The sequence below is a fragment of the Oncorhynchus tshawytscha genome, linkage group LG11 (assembly GCF_018296145.1).
Source record: "Oncorhynchus tshawytscha isolate Ot180627B linkage group LG11, Otsh_v2.0, whole genome shotgun sequence".
Classification (NCBI taxonomy): Eukaryota; Metazoa; Chordata; class Actinopteri; order Salmoniformes; family Salmonidae; genus Oncorhynchus; species Oncorhynchus tshawytscha.
In genome coordinates, this window is record NC_056439.1 from 28,141,143 (window position 1) to 28,157,207 (window position 16,065).

At 41.8% G+C, this 16,065-nt stretch overlaps 1 protein-coding gene across 1 annotated transcript in view; it reads left to right on the plus strand.

The window, feature by feature from the left end:
- Window positions 1-15,562, plus strand: part of ldah (lipid droplet associated hydrolase) — a 74,412-nt gene extending 58,850 nt beyond the window's left edge. The window contains exons 6-7 of the mRNA XM_024437116.2: window positions 6,449-6,531; window positions 13,604-15,562. Coding sequence (XP_024292884.1) covers window positions 6,449-6,531; window positions 13,604-13,798 — 278 coding nt within the window. The 3' untranslated portion in view covers window positions 13,799-15,562. The remainder of the gene's footprint in view (window positions 1-6,448; window positions 6,532-13,603) is intronic.
- Window positions 15,563-16,065: the final 503 nt, after the last annotated feature.

Consider the following 16,065-nt stretch of genomic DNA (forward strand, 5'->3'; position numbering starts at 1 on the left):
TTCTGCCCCTCTGTCCAGAGCTGCCCCTCTGTCCCGAGCTGCCCCTCTGTCCAGTGTGGTCATTGAGAGGGGTGGCCATGGTGAGAAAGCCACGGAGGCGGACAATAAGGCTGACTAAGACAATGGTGAAGTGGGGTCCGCGTCCTGCGCCAGAGCCGCCACCGCGGACAGACGCCCACCCAGACCCTCCCCTATAGGTCAAGGTTTTGCGGCCGGAGTCCGCACCTTTGGGGGTACTGTCACGTTCTGACCTTTATTTCCTGTGTTTTGTATTTAGTTAGTATGGTCAGGGCGTGTGTTGGGTGGGCAGTCTATGTTTGATTTTCTATGATTTGGGGTTTTCTATGTTTCGGCCTAGTATGGTTCTCAATCAGAGGCAGGTGTCATTAGTTGTCTCTGATTGAGAATCATACTTAGGTAGCCTGGGTGTCACTGTGTGTTTGTGGGTGATTGTTCCTGTCTCTGTCTTTGCACCAGATAGGACTGTTTAGGGTTTCACACGTTCCATGTTTATTGTTTTTGTAGTGTTCATGTGTACATTTACATATTAAAAGAACCATGGACACTTACCACGCCGCATATTGGTCCTCTGATCCGTTTCGCCTCTCCTCTTCGGAAGAAGAGGAGGAAATCCTTGACACCATGAGATCATTTTCTGGAATTTTCCAAGCTGTTTAAAGGCACAGTCAACTTAGTGTATGTAAACATCTGACCCACTGGAATTGTGATACAGTGAAATAATCTGTAAACAATTGTTGGAAAAATTACTTGTGTCATCAAAGTAGATGTTCTAACCAACTTGCCAAATTGATAGTTTGTTAACAAGAAATTTGTGGACTGTTTGAAAAATGAGTTTTATTGACTCCAACCTAAGTGTATGTAAACTTCCGAGTTCAACTGTATGTGTATATTCTCCTACACTGTTCTCTTTTATCCAGTAGTGACTTCCCCCATAAAACATTGCGTGTGAATCTCATGTTGCTTTATCCAGTCTTTTGAACGAAGAAAGAAAGTAGCTCCGTTTTGGCACACGAAGGCATACATTACTGTAGCATCAGGAGATACGATGTTTGTAATTAGGTTTATATAAAGCAAAGATAATCCCAGCCGGGAGTGGCTGCCAAGAGGAGGATGGCATATTTCACTGTCAGAGATTATATGTTATTTATTAGAACTCCTAGAATATATCCCCTCTTTATTTGCCAGATGATTGCTGGGGTATGGGTATAAGCGGGAGTAATTAAGACCGCTCCTTGGAGGAGGAGAAGAGCCAGCCATCCCTCCTTCCTGCACAGAGTGGAGGAAAGCTCACTCTCTCTTTCCCTCGGATTTGAAGTGCGCTGTGTTTTCCCCCACCGTCTGTCCTGGGAGGGGAGAGATTGATGTTGTGGCTGCCCGAGGGCCTATGCCAAAAAAGGTCTCTACAGCAAGTAGCCATGCCCTCAGTCTCTCCTGTGAGGTTAGAAAGCCTCTTCTTCTTCTTGCCTCTGTTGAGCATGTTTTTTATTATTAGCACTTCCCTTTAATTTGCTTTTGGAATTTTTATTCCCTCATGGTCAAAATGCTTTGCGTTTTCCTGCTCAATTAATTATATTCGGACTAGTTAAATAAAGCTTTAAACAACCTAAATTCTTAATGGTTTTATACCTTTTTTCGAAAGAGAAGATCATTTTTCTTTGATTTCTAAAGGCAAGGTGGAATAGAGTTGTTCCTTATTGGTGTTGCGCTATTGAACATTGGCCCTTGGCTACAGATGGTTCTCTGTCATGTGTTACATACAGTATATAATAAATGGCCAGTTGACAGGCCTAATTAACAAAACATGTTGCGATTAGATGGAATTTCCTGCGTACATTTCAGCGTTTATTTTTTCTGAAATCCCTCGCAAAGAAGCAGAGAACGTTGATGTTTTGGTGCTGAAGGAGGGTTCTGGGTGCTCAATAGCAGTAGCAGTCACAGGCCGCCACCATTATTATACAGCTTTGAAGGGAAAGCAATAGTCTGTACCCCATTTCTTAGCGTGTACTGCTCTAGACAATTGAGTTGACCATAAATTGTAGCCTAATGCCAATTATTATACAATACGAAATATATAGAATTTTGTTCACACTTTATTGTTTGAAGTATTCATTTGATTTATTTAGTAAGTATAGCTTACTTATTAACTGAACTGTGTCACAGACATTCCATCCCACCCATCTGTCTCTTGGAAAACAATATTTGTTTGTTCTTCAGCTTATTTGAACACATCTCATTGTTCTCTCATTCCTGCATGCCTTTGCTTGTTGCTGGTATTCATCCTGCTTACTGGTGAGTTGGCAATCTAGTCAGAGACTGACTCCACAGCCTGTCTCTTCAGACTCCGGGGCCAAGTGGAACAGAGTTAGCAGCATATACATCAGGAGCACAGCAGGAAGGGGATTAAACTCCTCTAAGCAGGCAACCTTGCACCAGGTAGAGCAATGTCATCACTCAGCTGGAGGGAGACTGGCCTTTTTTCTTTTTAAGGAAGTCCAAGTAACACAGTGAACAATATCCTCTGCACGTACTCCATACTGGGAAGAGGGATGTGCAGCACGAAGAGAAAGTCTTGCACTAACTTTCTTTGATATGTGTAATGTTTTGCCATCATTACCTAAACACAGGGTAAATGTGACTGGACTTCTCAACTTCCTCATTGTACTGGTCTTTGCTGATTGCATGAGATTTTATATGTTATAAAATCAATGTTATGCTACAGGTAGATTACAACCTCACAAAAACAGCAAGATGATAGCCTGTTTCAGGTGGGAGTGTTTCGCTATAGTAAGGCACTGTAGCTACTTATTAGTGCTGGCAGCAGCAGTGAGACAGTGGTTTCAATCTGATCTGGGATCTGTGCTGCTGATTCTCTCTGGTCTTATCTCCTCAGCCAGTCACTAACGAGCCACATGTGTGAGGATCTGTAAATTGGGCTGGAATGCCATGCCCTACCAAGTACAACCCCCCCCAACTCCACTGCTAGAGATAAGGGAGCTTGCTACAGCTGGGGATGTCTCCCCCAACAGATCTCATGGACAGGTTGGATTCTCCCTCCCCTTAGCCCCCCCCACACACACACACACACATACACACTCTCTCTGTTTCTCTCTCTCTCTCTTGCTAAGTTCCTATTACTCTCTTTGTCATCCCATCTGTTTTCCTTACTGTGCTCTAATTCATCTTTACTTACATGCAACTCAAACTGCATCACAAGTCTTCCATTGACATTGATGCATGATTTACCTTGACTTCCTCAAGTTAGGAATCTGTCCTCAGTCATGTGTTACAGAAAGACCAGGAACGTAGCCTAGAGGTTACTATGCTCAAACTTGACATGTGAGTGACTGGGGTAAACAGAATATTTTAAACATAATATTGCTGATATCGGCAGGTACACATGAGGAAGGGGGTACAGATTTTGTTTTCTGTCATAATACGCAGATAACTGGCCATTTGTGAGAGATCAAACATCACCCAACCCAAATGCCTAAAGGCTTTGAAATCAAGGTGTATTTGCGTTGAGGTTGGTTTTCCTATATCACCATATACAGTACAGTATATTCTCTCAAAATAGTATAACATCTACCTGAAACAGCATCTAGTTGGTTTCGGTGAATACTCAATGCATTTTTTACTTAAAGCCACACTGTCAAATATGCATACCATCAAAGAGGAATAATTTATTTTGATGTAGTATTGCTCCATATGCAACAGTAAGGCTGTGTAACTAAATGGAAGTAGATTAACCATTTATGAGTAATTACACAATGGTGGGAAGAGAAAGTATTCAGCTTGACAAGGTTAAAGACCTTTGGAACCATGGGGATGCTATCATGAAGTAATTTACACACTCAGAAAAAGCTGGATTTTACAGAGAGTGAAGATTTACGGAGATAGTTAAAAATGTGTGTGGAATGTAGGAAGTAGCCCATAAAGACCCGGGGCAGCACCTCAAGATGTCTCACAAACAGGAGTTACTGGTTGAGTTTTTCTAGACAGCTAGATGTTGATTGAGACAGGGTTACGGTGAGGTTTCAATGTTTCCTATCATTCGATCTATAATTGTTTCACCCCCCCCCCCTGTCTTGAGTGTCTGAAAGCACAGTCTCACAGAAGCTATGATTGACTCATCTTGGATGTACAATTGAATTGCTTATTAAATAGCCAGATGGTAATATAATATCACATTTTGATTTAATTTTCAAGGGAGACTGTATTTTAGAAACATATGTGCAGCACATCGGTTGAGATCCTTCAGGTTGCAGTGTGTCGCAGTTTTTGCACAAATTGACACACACAATGCCTGCATTCACTAGGCCGTTCTCTCCTGTTGGCCATCCCTCTGGAGCATAAATCAGAGAGCTAAGTGTGTCCCTCTTGTTGCTGTGAAGCTGTTGAAACCCCCAACTCACCGGGATCTCTGGGAGACGTACAAGCTGCCTTACAACCCTGGACTAAACCCTCAAAATGTAGGAAATTACCTCAAAGACTAAACAAACCAGTGCTATATGAAAGAATCACACCCTCTTTACTGACTTGGAACTTTTCGTCTTTCACTCTTTCTGCCTCTCACCCTTGGCCTTTGGAGTAAGAAAAGCATTCTTTCTCTCCAGTCCTGTGCCAGGTACAAAGCGCTTCAAAGCCGGCACTCCACAATACAAGGCGACGCCGCTCACAGATTATGATTAATATGCGCACAAGTGGTGCAGATTTGCAAACGGACATTCGCTTCCTCCTCCTCGGAACAGCAAAAGATGGCAATATGAGTGGCTAGCTATGGGGACCTGAATCCCCCCTCCCCCTTCCACACACAGACACACACACACAAACCCCCCACTGCCACCACCTCATCCAGAAAGGGACCATGGCAGTGAGGAGATAGGCGTGAGTGATCACTCACAGGACAGGAGGATATTCGTACAGGATATTAACAGTTTTCTCATCCATATATTCCTCCCCAACCACCCACTGAGTACAGCCTAGAGATTACTCTCACTGAACATTTCCTTGAATCATTGTGTTGAGCAGAAATTAGCTATTCGGTTCGATGATTTTGTATGTGTGTGTTTGTGTGTGTGCAGCTTGCGTGTCTGAATTATTGATGGACTCTCAAAACTTCTGAAATAGCAGCAATATTTTCCAGCGAGTGCAGCTTTAAAAAAAAAAAAAAGAGTGTCCCTCGACTAATGTTTTTAATAAAAAGTTCATGCTGCTGAAAGGGAAATGTAATGGAACGTAGAATCAAAGGCATTGAGTTACACTGCTCTCTGGTGAGGGTTTTCCCCATCTTTCACTCACATTTTTACCGTTATCATTTCTGGTATCCAATGAGCCATCCATGTTCTTCCCCATTATATTTTCCAGCTGTGTAAGATTGAGATAGATAATTGGGAGTTAGTGGGGGGTGAGATACATTAATCTCTGATTTCTTAGTCCTCGTACTCTTTCCTTTGAATTTTTGTTGAATGTTAAAACAATGATACTACACATGCCTGTGTGATACTACATGTCTGTCTGTGTGTTTTTACAGCTTGAGAAAATAGAAGGAACAGTGTTATACACTCAGTGGCCAGTTTATTAGGTACACCCATCAAGTACCCGGTCGGACCCCAGTAGCATGAAGGGATGCACCTGGTTAGCAACAATGTTCAGATATGCTGTGGCGTTCAAATGTTGCTCAATTGGTATCAAGGGACCTAACGTGTGCCAGGAAAACATTCCCCACACCATTACACCATCTGTATCGTTGACACCAGGCAGGATGGGGCCATGGACTCATGCTGCTTACGTCAAATCCTGACTCTGCCATCGGCATGACGAAACAGGAACCGGGATTCGTCGGACCAGGCAATGTTTTTCCACTCCTCAATTGTCCAGTGTTGGTGATCGCCTGCCCACTGGAGCCCCTTCTTCTTGTTTTTAGCTGATAGGCTTGGGCCCGGTGCAATAGCCCATCCGTGACAAGGACCGAAGAGTTGTGTGATCCGAGATTCCGTTCTGCACACCACTGTTGTACTGCGCCATTAGTGGCCCGCCTGTTAGCTTGCACAGATTCTTGCCATTTTCCTTCGACCTTTCTCATCAACAAGCTGTTTTCGCCCACAGGACTGCCGCTGACTGGATGTTTTATGTTTGTCACACCATTCTCGGTAAACCCTAGACACTGTCGTTTGTGAAAAGCCCAGGAGGCCCGGCCGTTTCTGAGATACTGGAACCGGCGTACCTGGCACCAACAATTATACCATTCCTAGGTCACTCGTTTTGCCCATTTTAACGTTCAATCGGACAGTAACTGAATGCTTTAATGCCTGTCTGCCTGCTTTATATAGCGAGCCATGCCCTAGTTTTATGAACCTAACCCTAACCTAATAAACTGGCCATCGAGTATGATAACAACAGCTTAATTATGTGACTTGTTTTATTTCAGCCAATGCTATGTACATGGGGAGTCAAGAGATGTTGGAAGTTCTGGAGAGAGACAACTTCACCATCAATCAAAACCTTGACAAGGTAGGAAACATACAGTATATATTTAATGTTTATTGTGATCTTGTTGGAATATACAGTGCATTCGGAAAGTATTCAGACCCTTTCACTTTTTACACATTTCATTACATTACAGCCTTATTCAAAAATCGATGAAATACATTTTTATTTTTTATTTTTTTATTTACATAGATATTCAGACCCTTTGATATGAGACTCAAAATTGAGCTTGGGTGCATCCTGTTTCCATTGATCATCCTTGAGATCAAATCAACAAAAACAATGTATTAGTCACATGCGCCGAATACAACAGGTACAACCTTATGTTGTACAACTTGATTAAAGTCCACCTGTGGTAAATTCAATTGATTGGACATTTGGAAAGGCACACACCTGTCTATATAAGGTCCCACAGTTGACTGTGCATGTCAGAGTAGAAACCAAGCCATGAGGGTGAAGGAATTGTCCGTAGAGCTCAGAGACAGGGTTGTGTCGGGTAACAGATCTGGGGAAGGGTACCAAAAAATGTCTTCAGCATTGAAGGTCCCCAAGAACACAGTGGCCTCCACCATTCTTAAATGGAAGAAGTTAGAGCTGGCCGCCCGGCCAAACTGAGCAATCGGGGGAGAAGGGCCTTGGTCAGGGAGGTGACCAAGAACCCAATGGTCCCTCTGACAGAGCTCCAGAGTTGGAACCATCTCTGCAGCACTCCACCAATCAAGCCTTTATGGTAGAGTTGCCAGACGGAAGCCACTTCTCAGTAAAAGGCACATGACAGCCCTCTTGGAGTTGCCAAAAGGCACCTAAAGGACACTCAGACCATGAGAAACAAGATGGTCTGATGAAACCAAGATTGAACTCTTTGGCCTGAATGTCAAGCATCGTGTCTGGAGGAAACCAGGCACCACTCATCACCTGGCCAATACCATCCCTACAGTGAAGCATGATGTTTTTCAGCAGCAGGGACTAGGAGAATATTCAGGATCGAGGAAAAGAAGAACGGCACAAAGTACAGAGAGATCCTTGATAAAATCCTGCTCCAGAGCTCTCAGGGCCTCCAACTGGGGTGAAGGTTCACCTTCCAACAGGACAAGACCCTAGGCACACAGCCAAGACAACATAGGAGTGGCTTCGGGACAAGTCTCTGTATGTCCTTGAGTGGCCCAGCCAGAGCCCGGACTTGAACTCGAACATCTCTGGAGAGACCTGAAAGTAGCTATGCAGCGACACTCTCCATCCAACCTGACAGAGCTTGAGAGGATCTGCAGAGAAAAATGAGAGAACTCCCCAAATACAGGTGTGCCAAGCTTGTAGTATCATACCCAAGAAGACTCGAGGCTGTAATCGCTGCCAAAGGTGCTTCAACACAGTACTGAGTAAAGGGTCTGAATACTTATGTAAATGTGATATTTCCATTTTTATTTTTAATACATTTGCTAAAATGTCTAAAAAAAACTGTTTTTGAATCCATTTTAGAATGAGGCTGTAACGTAACAAATTGTGGAAAAAGTGAAGGGGTCTGAAGAATGCACTATAACTCCATCCCGATATAACTTGATAAAGTTTACCCATAGATACAGGGTGAATACAGACGGTAAAACAAACCATCTCTGGTGGACATATTGAGAAATGGACTGACATGTTACATGCTGACCACACTCACCCGCATTGCGTGTGCGAGCAGTGCGTGTGCAAGCGTTGCGAAATAAATGTACACGTACATGTTATTCATTAATTTAGTCCAAATTGCTCGCACGCCAACGAGCGTCTGCATATTCAGGCGCTAAAATAGAACTTGGTTTTATGATTAATGCTTGACGCCCTGGCTAACCCCACCTCTCCCATCTCCTCATTGGATTTTAAGAGCATATACCCACATGGGTGATTGAAAGATGAAATGAGGTCCACACTCCAGTTAAAGGGGCGGCAGGGTAGCCTAGTGGTTAGAGCGTTGGACTAGTAAACGAAAGGTTGCAAGTTCGAATCCCCGAGCTGACAAGGTACAAATCTGTCGTTCTGCCCCTGAACAGGCAGTTAACCCACTGTTCCTAGGCTGTCATTGAAAATAAGAATTTGTTCTTAACTGACATGCCTAGTAAAATAAAAAGGTGGTGGCTAACCGCCATATAAAGTCCACAGAATAATTTTTTATTTTTTTATTTAACCAGGTAGGCTAGTTGAGAACAAGTTCTCATTTGCAACTGCGACCTGGCCAAGATAAAGCATAGCAGTGTGAACAGACAACACAGAGTTACACATGGAGTAAACAATTAACAAGTCAATAACACAGTAGAAAAAAAAGAGGAGTCTATATACATTGTGTGCAAAAGGCATGAGGAGGTAGGCGAATAATTACAATTTTGCAGATTAACACTGGAGTGATAAATGATCAGATGGTCAGATGGTCAGATGATGAGATGGTGAGATGGTCAGATCAGATGATAAATAAAAACAGTATGGGGATGAGGTAGGTAAAAATGGGTGGGCTATTTACCGATAGACTATGTACAGCTGCAGCGATCGGTTAGCTGCTCAGATAGCAGATGTTTGAAGTTGGTGAGGGAGATAAAAGTCTCCAACTTCAGCGATTTTTGCAATTCGTTCCAGTCACAGGCAGCAGAGAACTGGAACGAAAGGTGGCCAAATGAGGTGTTGGCTTTAGGGATGATCAGTGAGATACACCTGCTGGAGCGCGTGCTACGGATGGGTGTTGCCATCGTGACCAGTGAACTGAGATAAGGCGGAGCTTTACCTAGCATGGACTTGTAGATGACCTGGAGCCAGTGGGTCTGGCGACGAATATGTAGCGAGGGCCAGCCGACTAGAGCATACAAGTCGCAGTGGTGGGTGGTGTAAGGTGCTTTAGTGACAAAACGGATGGCACTGTGATAAACTCCAGTTTGCTGAGGAGAGTGTTGGAAGCAATTTTGTAGATGACATCGCCGAAGTCGAGGATCGGTAGGATAGTCAGTTTTACTAGGGTAAGTTTGGCGGCGTGAGTGAAGGAGGCTTTGTTGCGGAATAGAAAGCCGACTCTTGATTTGATTTTCGATTGGAGATGTTTGATATGAGTCTGGAAGGAGAGTTTACAGTCTAGCCAGACACCTAGGTACTTATACAGTGCCTTGCGAAAGTATTCGGCCCCCTTGAACTTTGCGACGTTTTGCCACATTTCAGGCTTCAAACATAAAGATATAAAACTGTATTTTTTTGTGAAGAATCAACAACAAGTGGGACACAATCATGAAGTGGAACGACATTTATTGGATATTTCAAACTTTTTTAACAAATCAAAAACTCAAAAATTGGACGTGCAAAATTATTCAGCCCCCTTAAGTTAATACTTTGTAGCGCCACCTTTTGCTGCGATTACAGCTGTAAGTCGCTTGGGGTATGTCTCTATCAGTTTTGCACATCGAGAGACTGAAATTTTTTCCAATTCCTCCTTGCAAAACAGCTCGAGCTCAGTGAGGTTGGATGGAGAGCATTTGTGAACAGCAGTTTTCAGTTCTTTCCACAGATTCTCGATTGGATTCAGGTCTGGACTTTGACTTGGCCATTCTAACACCTGGATATGTTTATTTTTGAACCATTCCATTGTAGATTTTGCTTTATGTTTTGGATCATTGTCTTGTTGGAAGACAAATCTCAGTCCCAGTCTCAGGTCTTTTGCAGACTCCATCAGGTTTTCTTCCAGAATGGTCCTGTATTTGGCTCCATCCATCTTCCCATCAATTTTAACCATCTTCCCTGTCCCTGCTGAGGAAAAGCAGGCCCAAACCATGATGCTGCCACCACCATGTTTGACAGTGGGGATGGTGTGTTAAGAGTGATGAGCTGTGTTGCTTTTACGCCAAACATAACGTTTTGCATTGTTGCCAAAAAGTTCAATTTTGGTTTCATCTGACCAGAGCACCTTCTTCCACATGTTTGGTGTGTCTCCCAGGTGGCTTGTGGCAAACTTTAAACGACACTTTTTATGGATATCTTTAAGAAATGGCTTTCTTCTTGCCACTCTTCCATAAAGGCCAGATTTGTGCAATATACGACTGATTGTTGTCCTATGGACAGAGTCTCCCACCTCAGCTGTAGATCTCTGCAGTTCATCCAGAGTGATCATGGGCCTCTTGGCTGCATCTCTGATCAGTCTTCTCCTTGTATGAGCTGAAAGTTTAGAGGGACGGCCAGGTCTTGGTAGATTTGCAGTGGTCTGATACTCCTTCCATTTCAATATTATCGCTTGCACAGTGCTCCTTGGGATGTTTAAAGCTTGGGAAATCTTTTTGTATCCAAATCCGGCTTTAAACTTCTTCACAACAGTATCTCGGATCTGCCTGGTGTGTTCCTTGTTCTTCATGATGCTCTCTGCGCTTTTAACGGACCTCTGAGACTATCACAGTGCAGGTGCATTTATACGGAGACTTGATTACACACAGGTGGATTGTATTTATCATCATTAGTCATTTGGGTCAACATTGGATCATTCAGAGATCCTCACTGAACTTCTGGAGAGAGTTTGCTGCACTGAAAGTAAAGGGGCTGAATAATTTTGCACGCCCAATTTTTCAGTTTTTGATTTGTTAAAAAAGTTTGAAATATCCAATAAATGTCGTTCCACTTCATGATTGTGTCCCACTTGTTGTTGATTCTTCACAAAAAAATACAGTTTTATATCTTTATGTTTGAAGCCTGAAATGTGGCAAAAGGTCGCAAAGTTCAAGGGGGCCGAATACTTTCGCAAGGCACTGTAGATGTCCACATATTCAAGGTCAGAACCATCCAGGGTGGTGATGCTGGTCAGGCGTGCGGGTGCAGACAGCGAACGGTTGAAAAGCATGCATTTGGTTTTACTAGCGTTTAAGAGCAGTTGGAGGCCACGGAAGGAGTGTTGTATGGCATTGAAGCTCGTTTGGAGGTTAGATAGCACAGTGTCCAAGGACGGGCCGGAAGTATATAGAATGGTGTCGTCTGCGTAGAGGTGGATCAGGGAATCGCCCGCAGCAAGAGCAACATCATTGATATATACAGAGAAAAGAGTCGGCCCGAGGATTGAACCCTGTGTCACCCCCATAGAGACTGCCAGAGGACCGGACAGCATGCCCTCCGATTTGACACACTGAACTCTGTCTGCAACGTAATTGGTAAACCAGGCAAGGCAGTCATCCGAAAAACCGAGGCTACTGAGTCTGCCGATAAGAATATGGTGATTGACAGAGTCGAAAGCCTTGGCAAGGTCGATGAAGATGGCTGCACAGAATAAGAATGGATGACTGTTAGCTTCTAGTAATCTCTAGTAAGGTTTCCCATTTTATCTGTGGATTATTAGTTGGAGTAGAGAACTCACAAAAAGACTCAAAATGGGAAAAAATTCTACAAAAATCCCCCAAAAAGGAGCTTGTGCATTTCAGGTAAAATTACAACCCAATGTTTATGAACCCAGGACAAATTAGCTAGCAACAGCAAACTAGCTAGCTAAATGTCCATTCATGTTTCATGTGTTTCCACCTGTCCCCAAATTAATATAATTGGTTCAGAGTTCATTTTGATATTTCAACATGCTTGTACTGATCACGTCTGTTGGGGATGGACAAAATCAAAATGTGCCTAATGGCACATGCGGACGCACGCACGCACATGCCCGGTCTAGTCAGCATGTTAATATAAGGTGTTGTTTGAAACACAGTGACAGAAGTTCTCCCATGTGCCAGTCCTTCAAAGTGTTAGTCCCTCTCTGACCCATTTAAACTACTGGAGGACCTGCAACATATCCTCCTACACACCATCCATTTACCTTCCCGTTACCTATTCACAGGGAGGTGTTGAACTCCTGAGGACTCTTGGCCCAATGCAGTGGAACACTTACAAACTGCAGTTAAGAGATGTCTCAGTTGATCCATTTTATTAGCCTCATAAATCTGCTGTTCATATACCCTCACGTTTTAATGTTTCCTTGTTGGCAGATGTGAATATTTTATGGGTTACACTCTCTGTAGCTATAACATTCTCACACATACACTCTCTTTTTCTCAAACACAAACACATACACTGTAAAGACAAAAGCCAGACATTAAATGGCAGATACTCCTTTTCTTCCTTTTCAAAGAGAGTGGAGAGGTGAGTGCCACATTCAAGCTGATCAAAGGGAGATAAGCTCTTGCTTCATAGTTGATGTGCAGAGGGTGTGGTCAGATTATAATAGCAGGTGTCACTGTAAGGATCCCCCTTCCACTCTCTCTATCAGGGTTGTGCTCAAATCAGAATTAAATTGAGGATGCCTCACATATTCCAATTAAATTATTGTATTTGAACTGAATTTGAATGTACGTTTTTATTAAAGGCAATATAATTGAATTCAGGGAAATAGCACGGACCCTTCAAAAAGAAGCCAAACAAACAAAATGGTTGATGGAAATATAATAGCCTATTTTTTAGCACTGAGGCTAAAGGAGTATTATGAACCCTGTTTCCAGAGAAAAGTGATGTATTCTTTGGTATCTGGAAGTGTGACCTGTCAGATTCAATGAAACTCTCATGTTTTATGACTGAGTAGAATTTCTTTGAATTTCACTGAATTAAATTCTACTTCCTTTCACTCAAATTAAAATTCTACATCCCATGTGGTGTGGCCAACTCATGAGGTGAATGCGAGTCAATTCCAAAATTCTGAATTGAGCCCAACGTTCTCTCTCTCTTTCTCTCTCTCTCTCTCTCTCTCTCTCTCTCTCTCTCTCTCTCTCTCTCTCTCCCACTTTATTCTGATCCATTTTTTCATCAAGAATAATGAGAATAATGTGTATCCCCTTCAGTGTGTGTGCATGCGTGTATGTGTTCTCGCTAGTGTACTCCTTCCCCTCTCTGTGATATTAACCAGAATCCCCATCCTCACAGAGGATGGGTGGAGGCGATGGATCTGCACTGGTTGACAGTCTTTAGACTTCATCTATTGTCGGTTAAAAAGGAGAATTAAAATAAGTGAATGAAAACCTTTGAATCTTCCAGTGCCAAGTGTATCCACAGATCAAATGGAGTTGTAAATTCATAATGAAAAGTGTTAATGCTATGTTAGTTATGGATATTTTGTCATTCCTCTGTTCAGCTTGTGTTTTACTATGGAGCCAGTGACCACTGGTGCCCTGTGCAGTATTATCAGGAGATCAAGAGGAAGTTTCCAGAGGGAGACATCAGACTGTGTAGTCGAGGAATTCGTCATGCCTTCGTCTTGGACGCAGGAAAGGAAGTGGCTGGTATGATCTTTGAATGGATCCGCGAAGATTTGCAAACATGGAGCTAGTTTCAAATACGGTGCAAGCAGCATGACAGTGTGACCGTGATTTAAAGAAATTGTCATCGAAATATCAATTGGATAATGATATTGTCAGTTTATGTTACCTAAATTAATGTAAAACTTTAAAGGAGTGATGACATCTGGTAGTGAAATGAAAGAATGAAAATATTTGTCCAAATCATTGTCAAAGCTCTTTAAGCACTTAACCAGTTCCCTAGGCTATAACGTGTGATTATAGCCACTACTGTACCATCACTGCCTTATAGTTACAGAGATATCAGGTAGGCTTCAACAACCACATAGTTTTTATGAAAATCCCAAAATTGACTTGTATTTTGACATTGGACCCCAAAACTTTGTTCTCTGTTTTCTTTCCCGATTTTACATTTTAAAATTAGTTTTTATTTCAATATACTGTATAGCTAAGTAATGCATAATGACCAAAACTTTGATACGATTATTAATTCTAATTGTATTGATTTGCGTATCGCGTTATATCTTTATTGGACCACCAATCATATAAATATGTATTTTTTGTTACCAAATTTCTGTTGGGTTGGCAGGCAATTGTGATACTTCACTTTGTAAAGTATTGGTATGTGTTTGGTGAAGAGGACCAAGAGAAATCAGCTGGAATCTATTCATACATTTGATTAGTTCATAGGTTCTTAATTACCCTGTAATGTAATGTAACTATTCAATCAAAAACAACATCCTTTTCGTTTTGCAAAAATGCACATTAATGTCAAACAAACTCAAAGGCATATTAACTCAAACATGCTTTCCTGATGCATGGAAAGAAAGAATGCTGTTTCTGAATTATTCCAGACACGTGTTGAACATGTTTGATTGCGCATGGCAAAATGTGTTGGCAGATCAACTCAATGGTTTTATTTGATGTATGTTTTTCTGTGTTCTGTCAACACAGCCTGATACAGATAACTTGTCTCCATTTCCTGCCCTACAGTGCAGTGCCGGAACAATGTGTTTTTAGTGCATGTTTGATTGAATTTTGCAATAAATCTGTGATGAAATAACAAAAAGGCATGCTCATCATTTCAAAAGTTTAACTCCATCTAAAGTTGGATTTCCTATATTTGGAAGTCTAAGAAAGTCTATTTCTGACAAAGGAATCTGTAGACTTAGTGTTCATCTTTGACCTCCAACCTCTGACCGAGCTCTCCTTCCACTGTTGGCCACCAGCCACTGGTGATGTAACCATTTACAGGAAAGCTCTTCAAAAAGCCTTTCTTAATTTACGTGTTTGATGGGGAATCTTGGTTTATTAGTTGTCTGGATGTATTTGATATCTTCCCATTTTGAAATGCAAATGAATATGGAAGGCTTAGTGTTATCTGAAGCTTAGGCTCCTGTTGAATACACACTGAGACTAATGTTGTTTATACCAGTGTGATGGATGAGATCTGGGCGGAGAGGGAGAGAGAGTTACTAGATGGGGTTTCGTTCATCCTAGTCACGACTGCAATGCAGTAGAAAGGATTTCAGATACAGAGACTAACAGAAATTCATTAAACAAAGCAATTGGTGGTTGATCCTCTACAAAAAAATGTTTTTTGAGTTGTGCTCATGTGTACATTTGGTTTTACATTGCTTTAGATTATATTGCTTTAAATTACTAATCATTATGTACCCTGTATTAACTAAATGTTTTCTAATTGTCATGAAAAATATGAAATTAAATATATATACAGTACTCGTCAAAAGTTTGGACACACCTACTCATTCCAGGGTTTTTCTTTATTTTTACTATGTTCTACATTGTAGAATAATAGTGAATACATCAAAACTATTAAATAACACACATGGAATCATGTAGTAACCAAAAATATATTTTAGATTTTAGATTCTTCAAAGTAACCACCCTTTGCCTTGATGACAAAAAAATGAAGAAAATCCCTGGAATGAGTAGGTGTTAAAACTTATATATAATTATTAAAAAGTGATAGCTTTTGTAAATATTTTGAATTGAAATAAATTAAGGACAGGTGTTTATCTGGGGAATGTATGTTCTTTCACATCCATTGACTTGCTTTGTGATTGCAGTGCCTCTTTCACATTTCCTTTGAAAAAAAATAGAATTCGTGAGACAAAGTAATGTATCATTGATGACTGTCACGACTTCTGCCGAAGTCATTGCCTCTCCTTGTTCGGGCGGTGCTCGGCGTTCGACGTCACCGGTCTTCTAGCCATCATTGATCCTTTTTTCATTTTCCATTGGTTTTGTCTTGTCTTCCCACACACCTGTTTTCAAT